At 36.8% G+C, this 18,008-nt stretch overlaps 1 protein-coding gene across 1 annotated transcript in view; it reads right to left on the reverse strand.

The window, feature by feature from the left end:
* Positions 1-18,008, reverse strand: part of GRM8 (glutamate metabotropic receptor 8) — a 748,335-nt gene that overhangs the window by 129,047 nt on the left and 601,280 nt on the right. The window contains exon 8 of the mRNA XM_041728295.1: positions 13,426-13,562. Coding sequence (XP_041584229.1) covers positions 13,426-13,562 — 137 coding nt within the window. The remainder of the gene's footprint in view (positions 1-13,425; positions 13,563-18,008) is intronic.

Here is an 18,008-nt window from a genome sequence, read left to right on the forward strand (position 1 = left end):
TTTTTATGGAAAGGGCAAAAGCAGTTGATATTCTCACGAAAGAATTTTACTTTTGTCCATCTTCTGGGGTACACCAAGAGTGTCTATAATTTTTCTACTGAACTAAAACTCTGCTGCAATGTCTCCTGAGTTTGTTCACTGAATTGTTCACTTACATATGTAAAAATAAGGGGTAATTAGTAAAAAGTAATTTAAACTATAAGATATCTGCTTAGTACTCTGTTACTAACCAATATTATAGAAATAATTGTCAAATTTTGAATTGGTGTTTATCTTCAAAATTCCCTAAATTCCTTAAAATGAAATCAGGTCAACACGAAGTTCAAGAAAATACTAGAGAATAGACTGAGATGTTTTGTAAAAAGATAACCTACTTATACCACTTGAAAAACTAGGAAAAAAGTTGCAGTTAGAATAAAGGATAATTTTCTTTTTGTAGCAAATAAGCCCTAAGTCAAAAGCAGAACTATTCCCTCATAATTTAAATGGCCAAGTGGCATTGTGAAGTTATAAATGTCTCTGAAAACCACCTTTTTGTAGACTGATGGCATTTACTTGGGAATGCCCAGTGGTGATCAGGTCAGTTCTTTACAGTGACTGATGCTGTTACAGGATGATATCCACACTCAACGTTGAGATCCAAATTGAAAATTCACTCTTTCAATAGATCTCCTATGATTCCCCTTCCCATTCCCTCTAGTCTTCATGAACATTCCTAGACAGCCCCCCTCTACCTCTGTGCAGTCTACTCCCTACCATTGGCACACCTTCCCTTCATGTCCTTAGATTAGAACATTCAAGCTCATTCTAGCTTCTGTGTGACTTCCTCCTTGGAGCTCTCTCCTATGGCACCCTTTTCCCTGAACTCTCTCTCCTGCATTCTTATCTACCTCAAGTCATCATGAGGTCCATCTTTTCCTGGTTTCCCCATATCCAGTCATTCACCATTTCTTCTTGACTCTACTTCTTCCAAATTCCTAGAAGCTTGAGCACTGGAGTGCGCATGCATTTCACTTACGCTTCTGCTAACTGAGTGAACTTAAAGAAAGCAACTCATTGTTAATCTTACTTTCTCTTTTTAAAAAAACGGTCATTCTACCAGTATCTCACTCACACGGTTATGATAAAGATTAAATGAGTTAATAAATGTAAAATTCAGCTTAAGCCAACATTTCTCAAAGTGAGCTTCAAGGAATATTAGTTCCACAAAATGCTCTTCAAATAAAAATGGGATTCATGGTCAAATCAATTTATTAAACAGTACGTCCCAGTCCCAGGCTGACTTCTCAGTCAATCATGATGTGCATCAGCATATTAAAGGCTCGGCAGGTATTGCAGGAAAACAAAACAAAACAACAACAGTTGTCCAGGCAGTCCCTAAACTTTGTTGACCAGAGAGCCTTTGTGTGCATTGACAGGAGATAGTTAAAATCCTGCAGAACCTGTATTCTGAGGAGGGTGTTGGAAAAAATGCTGACTTAGATATGACCCATCATCATCATTTTCCAAGTTGTTTCAGCCTCAAGTTTCCAACAGTTTTAGAAAAAAAATTATCTTTTATTTTTTATTTTTTCTGTTAGAGAGGCAATCTTCTAATTTTCAGAGCCACCACGAACTCTCAGAAAAATGAGCCAATTGTCCTGTGGGAGGCTGTGTCATCACGGTAGTAGAATGGTATTAACTTCCTCAGGCCAATTATTTCTTCAGACTCTTTTAAAGAATATGAAAAAGTTCTGTTTTTCATGCGATGCCCAGTAATTGCTTAGCCAGCTAGGAACAGATGCGAAACTTCATCTCAGGAGAAAAGTTTAACATACAAATATGCGAAAAGCTGAGAAAGAGTGGAAGAACTCTGGGGAGACTCAGGAAATGGATAAACAGGCATGAAGGCAGATTCAAGATGTGATCGCCATGCCTGAGTCCTGATACATCTACCTCCAAATGTAAAGCTGCTTTACTGTATATGAGGTAAAAGGGCAATCAATGCTTGTGGACTGATTGTCTCAATGTCACAAGCAGAATGCAACCAAATTTGAGATGGCACAGCAGGAATTCTGAAATCATTTTAGTTTTCCCTTTTTATGGAAGCAAAAATAAGCCTAGCTCCCATTTATTGTTCAGGTGTGGGCTGTTCTTCTCTACATCTTCTCTACATCTTCTAATTCTTCACATGGAACTTAGCTCTCTTATCTTGCTGCAAAAGTGCTTTCTGAATAAACTAGCATTTCTCAAATCACATCAGTTATTTCTACTTAGCTCTGCTTTATTTCAGTCCATCTAACAGAACAAACTCAACTTCTCTATAACATAGTCCTATTTTTAAAACATATTCTAAAAATGCATGTCTTTAAAGTCAAAAGAGAACTAATAGCATAGCCATTTTTAGTAATTTTTACATTTTTATTAAAACAAAAGAACCTCTCCCATTTTCTTTCTTTCTTTTTTTTTAATTTATTTATGATAGTCACACAGAGAGAGAGAGAGGCAGAGACACAGGCAGAGGGAGAAGCAGGCTCCATGCACCGGGAGCCCGACGTGGGACTCAATCCCCGGTCTCCAGGATCACGCCCTGGGCCAAAGGCAGGTGCCAAACCGCTGCGCCACCCAGGGATCCCTTTTCTATTTTAGTTTTCATAGGCTGTAAGCAGTCGTGCTTCTTCAAGTAAATATCCCAAGGTGAAAATAATCACATAAGGCCTCTGATCAGTGAGGTTTACATGGTAGCATTATTCTATATAGATAAATGAATGAGGCCTTACGTTTTTTAGAGTACATATTTTAGCTAAAAAACAATAAGTAAAAAGACAAGAAAACACATATAACGTAACTCTACTATCTGAAGTATCCAATTAGAAAATAAGAGATCTCAAAGAAATTCTAGTGAAAAGCTATATTTGGTTCCTAATTTTATAAATCTAGAAACTGAGGCCTCAAATATTAAGTCATAAAGCACATATATATCTAAGGATTAGTGAGAGTTCAGGTTGAAAACAAGTCTCCTAACTTCCAGTGACACTTTCCACATCATCACAGAACTTCCTAGGGTCTGTCCTTTAACTCCTTCTGTACCCTGAACAACATGAAATGACATCTCTATCAAACATTTTATGGATATCATTTATAAAAATTGACTGGTTCTTTGATAAACTGACTTTATGGCTAGGGTCATTAGTTGCACAAGTTTAAAAAATTTAATTCACAGGTCCTGAGCTCAAAGTATGTTCTTACTAGGAGATTCCCATAGTAATCTGTCCTTTTGGGTTCCCTTTAAACATTTGTACAAAGAGTTTCAATCAGTAGTCTCGAAGATCATACAGTGGTTTAATCTAAAAGTCATGTCTGATTTTTGGAATCTAAAACCATGGTCTGAATGCAGAAAAGATGCATATACCAACGGATCTGACAGCTACGAAGCAGTCAAATGAGGACTAATACAGCAAAGCCTACTGGTGTGTTAGAACAACTTAAGAAACAGAGCAGGGGCAACTTTGAGGAAGTCTTGGAAACTCAGTAAGAGTTTCATTTTAATACCACAGGCAGCAACTTTAGTATAGTATTGATAGAAGGAATGTAAAAAAGAAGCACAAGAAGAAAGAATACAGGTCTATTTTCAGAGACTATTATGTTCAAAGGAGCTAGACCTAGGTAGTACTACTTTTAAATAAGAACTTTTTCTTCTTAGGTGTATCTGCTGCAATTGTAGTAAGTGCACCACATCCAAGGTGTCACTATGCCAGTTTTAAGTTTAAGGTACTACAGCAATAATGTTCTCTTTCTTATTTTCTAAAAACATTCTATTTTAAAGGTTAACTATAACTCTAAGACTGTCCGATAAAAATGAATTAGTTTGGTTCTGAGATAAGACATCACAGTCTTTCCTGTTTCTCTTTACATAAAACTCAACAAACGTCATAGTGGGTTTATACATATTATTTTGCTGTTGTCCTTCAAATGGTGAATGGTTAAACAAACTTAGCACATATATACCATGGAATAATACTTAGTAACTAAAAGGAGCACACAACTTGGATAAATTTTGAAGGAATTATGTTGAGTGAAAAGCTAAACTCAAAGGATTACGTACCGTATGATTCCATTTACACAACATTCTTGAAATGACAAATTTGTAGAAATAGAGAACGCATTAGCTGTTGGCAGATACTGGGAGAGGCATATGGGAAGGATGTGGATCTGGCAATAGAAGGGCAACATGGGAATCCTTGTGGTGATGGAAATGTTCTGTATTTTGACTATAGTGGTAGAAGCATGGACCAACACAGATTGGTCAGATTGCACAGAACTAAACACACTCGCACACACACACACACACACATACATCACATGAGTACAAGTAAAATTAGGGAGATTTGAACAAAATTGGTGGACTGTATAAATGTCACTGTCAAAAAAAATGTCAATGTCCTGGCTGTGATATCACACTATAGTTTTCAATATAATTGGGCAAAGAGGACATGAGATCTCTATTATTTGTTATAACTGCATGTGAATCTGCAATTATCTCAAAGTAAATTTAATTAAAAATTATTTTAGAACAAACACAAGCAAACAAGTAACGGTCAAATTTAGTATTTTTAAGTGTCCTTGCTATATCCCTCTGTCATTTATTTGTGGATTTATGCTTAACCCCCTGGAGACATATACTACTGCACATTTCTAGAACTTCATTGGAGATAAGGATCCATAACCTCAGTAAAATGCAATAGAAACTTTGGGGAGGATCCAGCTTCTGGCTCTATTTCTCTTCCTTAAATAGTGGGACTTTTGAGGAAAGATGTCATGTTAAACTTCTGATTCAGTCAATAGACATGGTAACTTTATCCTTTTTAGTTTCATGCCCTTACCAGCAATTGACCTCTATCTATAGCTGGGGGTGACATATTTTATTCTTATATAATATTTTGCAGTTTTCACTTGTAATTCTCTAGTGTGCTGAAGATTTTAAATAACACTGATCTGTCCATTGAGCTTTTTAAAGTACCCTGGCATACAGGGTTCACATATATTTTAGTAAATCTACTATAAGAAAATGACCTTTTTTTTTTACCAGTTATATCTCTATTTTACAATATCATTTTATGTTTATAACCTTATTTTAACCTTTCCTATTCTACTTATCATGTTAAAATTGTACTTACTTTACTCCTCCCAAGGTTAGAATAAGGATTAAAATATCACTTATTATAATTTTTATTACCTTATTATCGCCATAAAAGTCTAGAATCACCATCTTTCTTTGCCCTTCTTTGGTGTTGATATAAAGAGGCACTTTGTATTTTATGTTATGTCCTTCTTTGAGTTGCAATTTATTCTTTGATTTGCCTTTTCTAATTTGACCTCTATCATTTTTTTAGCTTTCATTTCCCTTGCTCTGTCACTGTCACAATTACTTATTAAAATAACTAATCAAGCCCTTGTGATGAATTTTTTTCATCAATAGTAACAGACTTTGTAATGCTCTACTTATATTTTCCCTGATATGCTACTAGATTCCTTGGATACTATTATATTATTCTGGGAATCTGCCTTCAATGAGATTGAGATAACTGAATCCAGCATCTCAATTCTTAATGATATTAAGCCATATTTTATATGGCATAAATTTGTATTTCTTAAAATACCACATCAATGGCACATTGGAGGCACTTTATTTTTATATGGCATAATTTTGTATGTTCTTAAAATATCAGCATGATTCTTACTCAGCTGAACAGCCTAGATGAATCTATTGGTTGTAATTACTGATGAGGAAATCAAACTTGACTACTAACTAAAATTTATTAACTCTCTTTATTCTTTCTTCTTAATTTACTGGTTTGTTTGTTTATCCTGCTATGATAAATGAATCTGATTAAATCCTTTTAAATGTCTCATGGAACAAAGCTCAAATCAAGTAGATGAACAGATAAGGCAGAGATAATCTGTCAGACAGGCAGCAATGGGTATTGCTCCTTCAAGGTAAGCATCAGAAACCAGGAAACAACTCAGAGGTCCCACAGGGTACAGGAAGTTCTGCAAATGGCATAGCAGGAATAAAAGCCACTGGTAATAGTAACAGTTAAATCCTGAAGAATCTTATGTGCATCTCATACATATACTCTCCTTGTTCCTGTGTGTAACTGAGTTTTCCATTGGTTTTTTATATGGCTTGATTAGATGGATCCTGAACTAGATTCTCTATACTGGCTTTTACATCCCTGTTCATCCTTGATTACTGTTATGGCTCCAAGCTCTACTCTTACCCCATGTGCTCCTAGGTTATACTTTATCTCCAGATTAGTATTTTAGGGTCAGCTCACTTTAATTGCCTTGAGACGATAACATTACTTTTATTTTTTAGTTCATTAATTTATTCAGTGAATATTTAGTGAAACTCATATTGTGCTAATTGTTATAAAGATTTACAGACAAGTAGAATAGATTCTTTGCCCTAAATTATCAATGCTTCTCTGAGAATGAATGGTAGGGGCCTCTGAATGTCAGGCTTCTCCCATCTGGCCACCCTAATATTAGGGTCTTTCCAGCTTGTTCCCATGGGGATATCACAAATCAGATGGATCAAAACAGTTTCCAGTTCCCAGTCTCCAGACCAAGAGAGAATATGATTCTTTGTGAACACTAATCCTACTTTGCTAATAAGGATGTGTGTTTAAAATAGACGAGAATAAAGGAACATGGATGGATGCATTGTGGACTCATGAAAGAGACGTATCTTTGGATTCTCCACCTGCTTAGTGCTACTAGTTCAGATATGACCCCTGGGACTAAATCTGAAATACCTACCTCCATATCATTACAGCACCCTGCACAGCAATGGTGCATTGGAGGCATTCTATTCTGAAATGGATGGATGGATGGATGGATGGATGCTTTTTCCATGGTCTATACACTCTTGCAACCATTTCTGGCCACTGAAATAACTGAAGATTCAATTTGAATCTCATCTATCAAGAAATTTTATTCAGTCCCCCTAGTTGGAAGTAATCATTACATCTTCTGAGCTCATAGTTTGTTCTTTAATCTGTACTTAATTATACTTTTATTGTAGTTATTCAAGTATATAATTGCCTTTAATGAATTGCAAAACTTTTTTTAAGATTTTATTTATTTATTTATTTATTTATTTATTTATTTATTTATGAGGGCACACAAATTGAGGGGCGGTAGGGGCAGAAGGAAAGGGGGAAGCAGGCTCCCCACTAAGCAGGGAGCAGGACATGGGGCTTGATCCCAGGCCCAAGAATCATGACCTGAGCCAAAGGCAGATACTTAACCAACTGAGCCACTCAGGCACCCTAAATTGAAAATCATTTGATATTTGGAAGTTTATATTATTGAACTTTGTACTCCTCAACAGTTTAGCATTCAGCTCAGCAGAGAGAAGTCACTGAATAAATAATCTGTGCACAAGTCCACTTCCTAATCAATGATCCTGGATCATTGTTCCATGTTTAATTAGTATTTAGAAAATATCAGCATATTATTCATGACATTCAACAAATACTTATTGAGCACCTACCCTGGGCTAGCAAGAATATAGTTAAAATTTAATCACCTTGACATTTGCTCAACATGTCAAGAACATGAATTTACCAAATGCTTATTTTCTCATATACAGAGATAGATCCACTGACCCCAAAATGACCTTTTTTAAAAAAGAATAAATTTACACCTAACAATCCAAAATTATTTTTCACAATTAGTCATCTTGTTATAAGGAAAGGAAGCAGAATAGTCTTTTTCAGAATTGATTATAAAGGCAGGAACTACAGTGGCATATCAAGTTCTGTCAGAATGTAGTAAAATCTCAAGAGAATTGACTTCATGCTCATGGTTTGTGGGGAAGGGAGAGCTTATAGATGCTTGCCTCACAGGGTGAACTATCTTTCATAAGTACTGACCATGATAAGAAAGAGCATTTCCAAATGTAGGCAACTTGGCAAATGGGGAAATCAAGGCAGAGAGAGAATGCATGACTTCTAAGAATCCAAACATTTAAAAGGTCAAGTCTCCCCTCAAACACTGTTCCAACTTCATTCAATCCATCCTTACTTCAAGACTATTTCAATAGCTCTCATTATAGAAAAGCTGCTTCTCTATGCTATTAATGAATTTAGTGGATTTGGTTAAAAGTTTTTGATGTTTGGCCAAAACAGCAATCCCATGAGGCAGATGAGGGCACTGAGGAATTCTCACTTTCTGCGTTCGAAGCAAGCTGAGGAACCCCCAGTACAGTATATATCTGACTGACCATCTACAGGAAAGAAAAAAAAAATATATATATATATACATAAATATATATATATTCAATGAAAGTATCTTTTTATAAATACTATATAACAAGGACATAGGAAAGACAGATTTCATTGGGTTAAACTCCACCAGAAATTTTGCCCAAGTTTCTGGTTGTCCCCAAAGCCTGTAGCCCAGTTTTGAATACCAAAATAAACATTTTGGGTGTGCTGCATAGGCACAGATAAGTTATTATGGCACATGTACCTCTTTTTAAGATTAATCCCCACCCCAAACAGGAAGATAAAGACAGAAAAGACTTTACATATGTGGAATTTTAGATTAAAATGACAGGTCCTCAGTAATAGGTTGGTTAGAGTTGCAAAACAAAATGAAGCAAATTATCATTACCATCTTCATTTAACACCGAATATGTGACAAGCAATGTTCTAGGATCTTTGTGTATGTGATTTCCTTTAACTATCTCATGAATTCTGTGAAGGCGTCCTGACTGTTTCCATGCAGATGAAAGATCTGAGACTAAGATATAAAATGACATGCCTATGGCCATAAGACTCATCAATGGATGGATGGAATTCAAATATCTTTCTGACTTTGAGGTCTCATTCTTGACCATTATATTCTAATGTGTTCTGTCTTTATAATAAGCCTATTTATACAGATGAGAAAACTGAGGTTCAGGATTCAGTAACTGGTCAAGAGTTACTTTACTAAGGAGTGAACCACTCAAATTAAATCAGGGTCAATGAAGCCTCCAAATCACGCAATGGACACTGTGCCACTAATAATTGTGGTTAAGATACTCATATGAAGCCACTGTCCTTTACTAAGTTTATCTCAAAATTATTTACTTGAATAAAAAGAGAAAAAAATAAAACCATAAAACAGGCAAAACCATATGCCTCATTCCTACTGTAATCCAAAAAAACGTAGCTCTGGTTGGAAGTATAAAAAAGGTGAGCCCTGCATTATTTTAGGTACATCCAGTAACCTCCATATACCTCCTCCCTTTGGACTTAGAGCAGCATATGGCTGTTCTCCTCACAATTCAGGCTCGGCTGTTTACTCTGAACTTCTAGGTTACAATATGTTTTATGATAGCTAATAAGGACCACCGGCCCTCTTGAGAGACTCAGCCTAACAAAGCGGAAAGACCTAATTGTTCAAATTCACTCTAAGGTAGACAATACACCCTTCATGCATGGACTGCGATGACTGAATAGAAAACCGAAATCAAACTAAGCAATTAGACTAACTGATGGTAATTGCTAAATTAAGAACATATGTTAGTTCCATAATAAAGAAAAAGAAACAATAATATTGGGAACACTAAAGACAATGCTTTTGAGGAAATAAAACACTTCATAATTTTCCAGGAAAAAAAGAAAAAAAGACTTCCTCGTTTTACAAATTCTTTTACTCCACTAAAGTATATTCAGGGCAAATTTGTCACACTCATATATGCTTAGTCGTATACTCTCTGTGTACAAAATTGTCCTATAGTTGAGTTCAGCCAGAAAAACTGGCTTTTTGAAAATATGCAGAATTCAATCCAGTAACAGGCTGATATGATAAATGCTTACCACGGAGAGTGTAAAATCTGTTGTGAAGTCTGGTTTAATAGGTTAAGGAGAGATGGAGTACATGGGGGAGAGTATCCTCCCCTGTCCCTCAGCACAACCCTCAGCAGCAGCCAGATTAGGAACCTATTTCTGGGCAGCTGCTGCAAAGCCGCACACATACCTTGCTCAGGGTGCCTGGTACCTGTACTACTAGCACTGTTGGTTGAGTGTGGCTCTATCCTGCTAGTCTGTGAGTGCCCAGAGAACCACATAATCAGTCTTGTCTCAAAACTTAGCACGGAGGGACCCCTGGGTGGCTCAGTGGTTGAGCTTCTGCCTTTGGCTCAGGATCCTGGGATTGAGTCCCACATCAGGCTCTCCTCAAGGAGCCTGCCTCTCCCTCTGCCAGTGTCTCTGCCTCTCTCTGTGTGTGTCTTTTATGAATGAATAAATAAAATCTTTAGAAAAAAAAAAAGAACAGAATGAATTTATCCAATCCATCAAAAAAATAACTCCCTAGCCACAATAGCTAGCCATATGCTACCACACAAAAAGGACGTTTGTATTTATCTTCCATAAAGGTTACTTTTTTTTTTGTAAAGGTTACTTTTTAAGTGTAGATGGATTGGCTAAAGTATTAAGGCCAGTATTAAAGATGGGCAAAAATAATAGACAATGGAGACAAATAGCATTTTAATGAAGACTCCTCAGAACTTTCTAAAGCAAATCCAAGTGCCTCTTCAATAAGCAGTGCTCTGCTCACTACAGTGATTATTAGATCTCCCACTGGCCACATAGAATCATGAGATACTGGATTAATTATAGGTAATATTGATGGATTTCACGTGTGCCCAGCCCTGGACTAAATGCTTTATTGTATTCTTTCATTTAATTCTTATTGCAACCATATAAGATAGGTGCTACTAATATTTCCATTTTCCAGATGATAGAACCAAAGCAAAGCATTTGTTCCGTGCCTTGACTACTATCTAAACAGAACTTTAATAAATTGGTCACTTTCCAAGTACTCTGTACTCCTTCAAACAGGTCACCTTAAAACAGGTCACTGATCGAAGGAGAAACAATTTGTCCTGTTGAACTCCAGAAGTCAATCCTTGACGTATAATCTCTCCCCCCAGCCTAATTCACTTACTTTTCTGCTGAGAGATACATTCTCTCTGTTTCAGTAAAGCTGGCACTGCTATTTAGTTATAAATAGTCATAACATGCATGAGAAATAATTCTTACAAATTGTTTTAATATATTTTATGAACAATAACACAATAATAAACATAAAACTTTCATGCACTGTTAAATGTACATAAAAGAGCAACTTGAGATTCAATACGGAGTTCTATAATAAATATATCATGCACATACAGAGATATGTGTGTATATGCACTTGCATGTATAAATATTTTAGGTATCTTATATATATTATATATAAGATATTATATGTTATATATAAGATATATATATCTTATATATTAGTGCACATGTTTTTTTAACCATGAACTTTGTTATCATCCCTAATAATAAGAACATAATTAGCAGTTTGGCATTCATAAACATCAGATAAAAAGTAGCTTCCCTATTTTAACCCTTATCAAATTTTCTTTGCCACATCTAATTATTTTATTTCACATAGGTCCACTTTTAAAAAGGCTTTTGCCAAAAATCTATTGATTTTCAGATTGGCATTAAAAACCTATAAAATTATCAAAGCAATGCTATGATAAATGTTGCAGAACAATAGATAAGATCTCCTTAGGCTGCTACATGTAGTAAACTGTAGATATGTAATCTTACAAAGCACAGTAGTAGTTGGAAATACAAGCTGTCTTTGTGCATTATTGAATGCAGAAGTGTGATAATTATCAGGAAGTCATTTCAGAGACAGTAGATCATCAATATCCCAGTTTTATTATTTCTCATCATCTGCTTCCTTTTTAAAAACTTTGGTGGTTGATGCTGCATGAGCATACTACTATATTTGGAGATACAGAAAGTGAAAATGTATTAAAAATACCAAACCTATGTCTTTTGAGTGGGTTCAAACACAAGAAAGCACATGTGCATGTGTTATACACACACAGACAAGAATGATCTCCACCCTTCTGTATGTCGTTGTGAGCTTTTACCTACTGGCTAGGATAATGTATGGCTAGGAAATGAACTTGACTATTCATTTAGGAAATAAACTCAATTCTCATAGAGTTGTGTTGGCTTTGAAAATCAAGAAGAGGAGAAATACTTAAATTATAGAAAAGAATGAAATACACATTAGAATCATACAACAGTAGATGAATATGTTCATCTACTGAATGCTGAAGTTATTTGAAGCATTTAATTTGAAGAAATATGTTGAAGTTTATTTGAAGCATTTAAAAGCACCTTTCTGCTTACAGAGGAAACACTGCTGTTACAGTGAGTGATTGATTCCTTGGCCCTTCACTTCCTATAAATAGTCCTATTTTACAGTTGTTGAAGATGTGTTCATGAATGAACTCCAATCCTTAGCTAAGACTCTACGGCACACTCCTTATTCTCTACACTGGAAGAAGCCATTGTGCACTGATACCCCACCACAGGTTATGAAAATGTGAAATAATTCCTTATTTAGGGATAAGCAGATGCTGTGCCAACCACCCTTATACCCTGTTCCCTTTCTGGGCCTCTCTTATCCCTCAAGTTCAGGATCAGCTTCCTGCTCCAGAGCCCCTTATCATTGGTGGGTGCCAGTACCACATAGCTCTCTGCAATGTCTCCACACTTTTCCTAAGAGAGCCTCTCTAGAGGGCTGCTGCCAGCCAGACACATTTGATGAAGCTCCTCCACCCTGCAGCCATCCTGCATGCCACCCCCACCAGGTCCTCATAAGACCTGGTAGGAGACAAAGCCCTCTGTGTTGGTGACACCAGGGCAAGCAAATGCCCAGACACCTTTGGCATCACCCCCAGGGCCTGGGACTCCACTTAGGCTAGGCTTTCCAAGTTTTCTTGACATGGCCACTTCTAGGAACTGCAAAATCTGTGGGTCTTGGGCCTTGTTGACACCCCACATGTGTGGGGACAGCAGGCAGCCAGAAAGGCTGTTAAATGATCTGAACATCACTTTTGGATACATTAACCGTCTCTGATATTGTGATTCAAAGAGGTAATGTAATATAAAGCATAATTCACTTTCATCAATCATAAGATCTCAACTTAGGATATGGCAAAGGTGAGATATGCTTATTTTTAAGCTTAAATTAGTCATTCATGGCACACTCTGTCATTCCTCCACACACACACATGTATACACACAGTGTACCAACACTTAGCCAATGAGTCTTTCAGAAAAAGGCAAAATTTCCCTAAATAGAGTACAGTCACTTAAAAGGAAATGAGGTCTTTCATTAAACCCCTCCAGATAGATTTCTTTATAGATATTTAGAATTTTTCATAACATTTTAAAGTTGAAGAAGGAATAAAATTATATATTTTCTAAAAACTACAAGATAATTCTAACAAATCTTGTATTATAAACGTAAAAATAAAGCATCCCTTCTTGAGAACTACATACATTAAGGTAAATTTATATTGATACTTACTTTTAGATGAAGCTGATTGGTCCAGTGCCCGATGATTTTATATTCTGCACTTTTGTTGGTTATTTGATACTGAAAGATATCATAACGTCCAGGAGCATCTCCATTTTCATTAAAAGTGACAGGTGTCCCAGCACTACCTATAAATGTTTAGAAAACAATGTTAATAAAGTTTTAGTATGGTAGCCCACTGAGCTTATTTTTCTCTAAGAAAGAATGGTAGATAAAATATATTGCGTGTAGTAAGAGATATGAAGATTGCAATCCATACAAGGTCATTCTCGATAGCATAATAGCTTCTAGAAGAAAAGAAATCCAGACATACATATAGGAAGAAGACATGCTTTATTATGCACATTAAAAAGTAAATGGTGAGTATCCAAGTTAGGCAATGTACATAACAGTTAAATAAATAGAAGTTGATAGGCTGAATATTCCATTCTGGCTACAGAGAGTGACAGTCAATAGAGATGAGTGTAAATGTCTTGAAGCATAATAAGAACTACAAACAGCAACCAAAATCTGGCAGGAGAACATCCTAGCCAAATTCCCTTGAGTTTTGCATTATTCAGACTTGAACTCCACTCTGAAGTAGTTCCCTATTCAAACTCTCTTCTCAGCCCCTGCTTCTGTCATCTCTGCCCGAGAGTGCAACAATGTAGACCACTGTTGGGAACCTCCCAGGGGGTGAGACAGTGATCACTGAGAAGTCCCAACTCTGCTCAGATCATAAAAGTTCCTCCAGGTCACTGGGGAGGGGCAGCAGGATGCAAGAAATGTAGCATTTTCTGAACTCTCATTTCTCTAAGAAACTTTCAACTTTTCTCTTTTCTCCTCATAGCTTCTGCTCACTTTTACTTGCCCTTTTATTAACTGTTCCAGAATGACAGGTTGTAAAGGTACAAGGGGATGGCTATTCCCATGCTTCCTTGTTCTGTGGGGCCTCACTAAGGGAAGAGACCTTTCTGTTCTCCAAAAGCCCTTAGCTTCTCCCCATTCCCCCACTTAGTCTTGCTGGATGACTTTGCTATCTCCACAAATTCACCTGACATCAATCCCTTTCTGTTGTGCCCATCTTCTCTCTGCAGGCCCCTCCCCTGAATTTCTACAAGTAGAAATTTAAAATATCCTTTGTATGAATCTGGCCAACCCTGAAAAATGTAATTGAGTTGGCCTTTTGTCCAGAAAATAATTTAAGTGACAAATGTCTCAATATAGCCATCGCTTGATTATGATCTACTCACAACACAGGTAAGAATATAAATATAAACAAACAAATCAATCTCTTAGATTTAGTTATTTCAGAAATTTTGAAGTACATTAATTTTTAAAAGCTTTTTAATTGATGAGCACTAGTGGAGAAATGGAAACAAACAATGTGGGGCTGTGAGGTAACTTATACTTCTCAGGTACTGCTCTCAGAGTCTATATACCTCCTTGAATATTTTCTGTTCAATAAGAAATCTGTTGGAAAAAGCTGTATTTTTATCACTAAGCATATTGAGCACTTCAACATGTTTTTGTAGGAAAAAGTGATATATCCGATGAAGGTTTTATTTGCAAATGTTTGGCTCTGTTGAACATTGTTCGGGGAAGAGCATGGGCTTGGGATTCAGGGACTGAGTTTGATTTCTGGCTCTGCCAATTACCTGCATGATATGGGCAAGTCACCCTCACTAAATCTGTTTTCTCAACTGTCAAGCATGCATAATATCTGCAACCTCCCTGGGCTATTCCAAGGGTTACATGAGATGATGTAGGTAAAGCACTTAATGCATGGCTGGCACATGATGGGTGTGCAATAAATGGAAGCCATCGTTGTTATTATCTGTTCCCTTGCCTACACTTCTGCTCCCATGATCTACATTATCTTATTTCCACAATGCAAAAAGCAACACAAGAATAATTCATTTGCCTTTATGAGAAAATATTATAAATATTATAAGTGTAAGCCACTCTGTTTATTGTCATGTTTACTACTTTCCTTCTTCCCTCTTGCTACAAAACTCTATCCATTTTCTTTCTCATAATGACCTGCACTACAGGGCAAGCAGGAAAAAAAAATGAGAAAGCTAAAAATGAAATCATTTGATTTAGCAAACTTTGGCACCCTTAAAAGAATGAATATATAGGACTTAAGTCATTGACCAAAATGCCACAGGAAATAGCAACTTTCAATAGAATCTCAATTATTCATGCTCACCTTTTCCTTATCTAATTTATTTTATCAAGTATTTATTACAATCAATAAATGGAACTTTATCTTTGGATTAGAATATTATAGTTTAATTATTTAGGGATCAGATTACTGGTACATGTATCAGTTAGCCTTTGTTCACTGGAGACTTGAGCTTCTGACTGTATTCTCCAAGCCCATTCCTGTTATCATTCCTGGTGGCCTCATCATCCACCTGGATAACTCAACATCCTGGTCTCTGTGTTGGCTGACTTCCTCACTTCCCATTATCATCCCTCTCATGCATCTCACCACCCACCATGATCACACTTGAAAAGCTGTCCTTTTCAGGAACTACATCATCTCCCAAACTTTACTCTCTGATTACCACCCTCCACCCTCACTGCAACAATTCTATGATCCCCTAAATCTACTGACTCATTCATTGCCCTCAGTTGGTCTTTATACTTCACCTCCATGATAGTTTGTTTACCTTCCTGTTCTTGCACTGGTTCTATGGTCTTCTTCCAACCAACTTTATTTCTCTGCCAGATCACAATCCATGTTTGAACTCAATTGTATATCTCCTTTGCCTATATTCAAGCAGCTGAATGTTGTTTGAGATAATCCTAAAACTGTAATATCTGGAAGGGCCAGGCCTAGACTGAGGCAGGTGAGGTAACTCAGGCATGACTGGGAGAGTGGGTGCCTCCCTACATTCTGCACATTAGGCTCCTCACTTAGTTCATCTGTCCCAACCTGCTGTCTGGTCTTACTTTAAATTCATGACCTCCGATTTCAAGGGTGTGTTCAACATTGCTCTGGAATCTTTCACACTTTCCCAACTAGTCTACCTCCCTGCTCTGGATGACTGACTGTTTTAGGCCTCACATATCCAATACCTTCCTGCCAACCCCCCATCACTTCAGCTTGTCTCATCCTTTCTCACTAAGAAAAAGCAGCAAGAGACAAACCTCCCTCATCTCTTCACCACAAGCCCTGCAAGATCCCTACATGTGCACTCATATTAATCTTCCCTCCTGATGAGGCGCACATCCACACTCATCCTTCCGGGTTCAGGCATACTCCTCCCCTGGTGCAAGGACCCCCATGCCTTCACTCACTTCCCAGGCACCCTCGGGTTCTTTTTTTTTTTTTAAGATTTTATTTATTTATGAGACAGAGAGAGAGAGAGAGAGAGAGAGAGAGGTAGAGACACAGGCAGAGGGAGAAGTAGGCTCCATGCAGGGAGCGCCATGTGGGACTATATCCCAGGTCTCCAGGATCATGTCCTGGGCCCAAGGCGAGGCTAAACCACTGACCCACCTGGGTTGCTCCAGGTTCTCAGTTCTCTTTTCCTCCTTGGACATCAACAATTTTTAGACTGTCCATATTATTCCCTTCAGTTGACAAATGAGTTCTAATAGCTCTCATCTTAAAAAAAAAAAAAAAAGGCAAGCAAACAAATCCCATTACTGACTCTATTGCCTCATTTATCCACTCTCCTGTTTTACTAACAGGACTTTTTATGTGAGCTGTCCACACGCTCTCTATTGTCTTATTTCCCCCTAACTCTTCATACCACTTTAATTTGAAATTTAACCTCATATCTCCACCAATGAGTTTCAAATGTATACATCTAGCCCTGAATGCAGACTTGTCCAACTACTTGTACCTCCATTTGGTTGTTTGATAATCATCTTAAACTTAATGCATCTAGGTATGACGTTTGATTCTTTTCATTTCCAAATATGTTCTTCGTAGTCTTCCCTTTTTAGTAGTCAGCTAACAACAGCCCATTCACTCAATCAAGTCAAAACCCCATATCTAACTGTAAAATGGGAAAAAATGAATGTAAGCTCTGGGCTTTAATTAATAACAATGTGACATTATTGGTTTATTAATTGTAATAAATGTACTGAACTAATTCAAAATGTTAATAATTGGAGAAACTGTGTATTGAGTGGGGGTGAAATATGAAAAATATCTGTATTATCTTCCCAGTATTTCTGGAACTCTAAATCTAAAGATGTTCTTTAAAGTTTAAAGATTTATTTATTTATTTATTTGAGAGAAACAGCATGAGCAGGGGATGGGCAGAGGGAGAGAGAACCTCAAGCAGACTCCACACTGACCATGGAGCCTGACACCAGGCTTGATCTCATGACCCTGAGATCAGGATCTGAGCCAAAGCCAGGAGTTGGATGCTTAACTGCTTATACTACCCAGGTGCCCCTAAAGCTGTTCTTTAAAGAAGTTTAAAAAAAACTAAAAGAAAAATGATGAAATGATTTTAAGCAATACATTCTGTGCAACCCAATATATGCAAAATAGTATGACATCAAAATGTAACCGATATAAAGAATATTAATGAGGTATTTTACATGTTTTACATTCCAAATCCTCAAAA

This window comes from Vulpes lagopus, chromosome 13 (assembly GCF_018345385.1).
Source record: "Vulpes lagopus strain Blue_001 chromosome 13, ASM1834538v1, whole genome shotgun sequence".
Classification (NCBI taxonomy): domain Eukaryota; kingdom Metazoa; phylum Chordata; class Mammalia; order Carnivora; family Canidae; genus Vulpes; species Vulpes lagopus.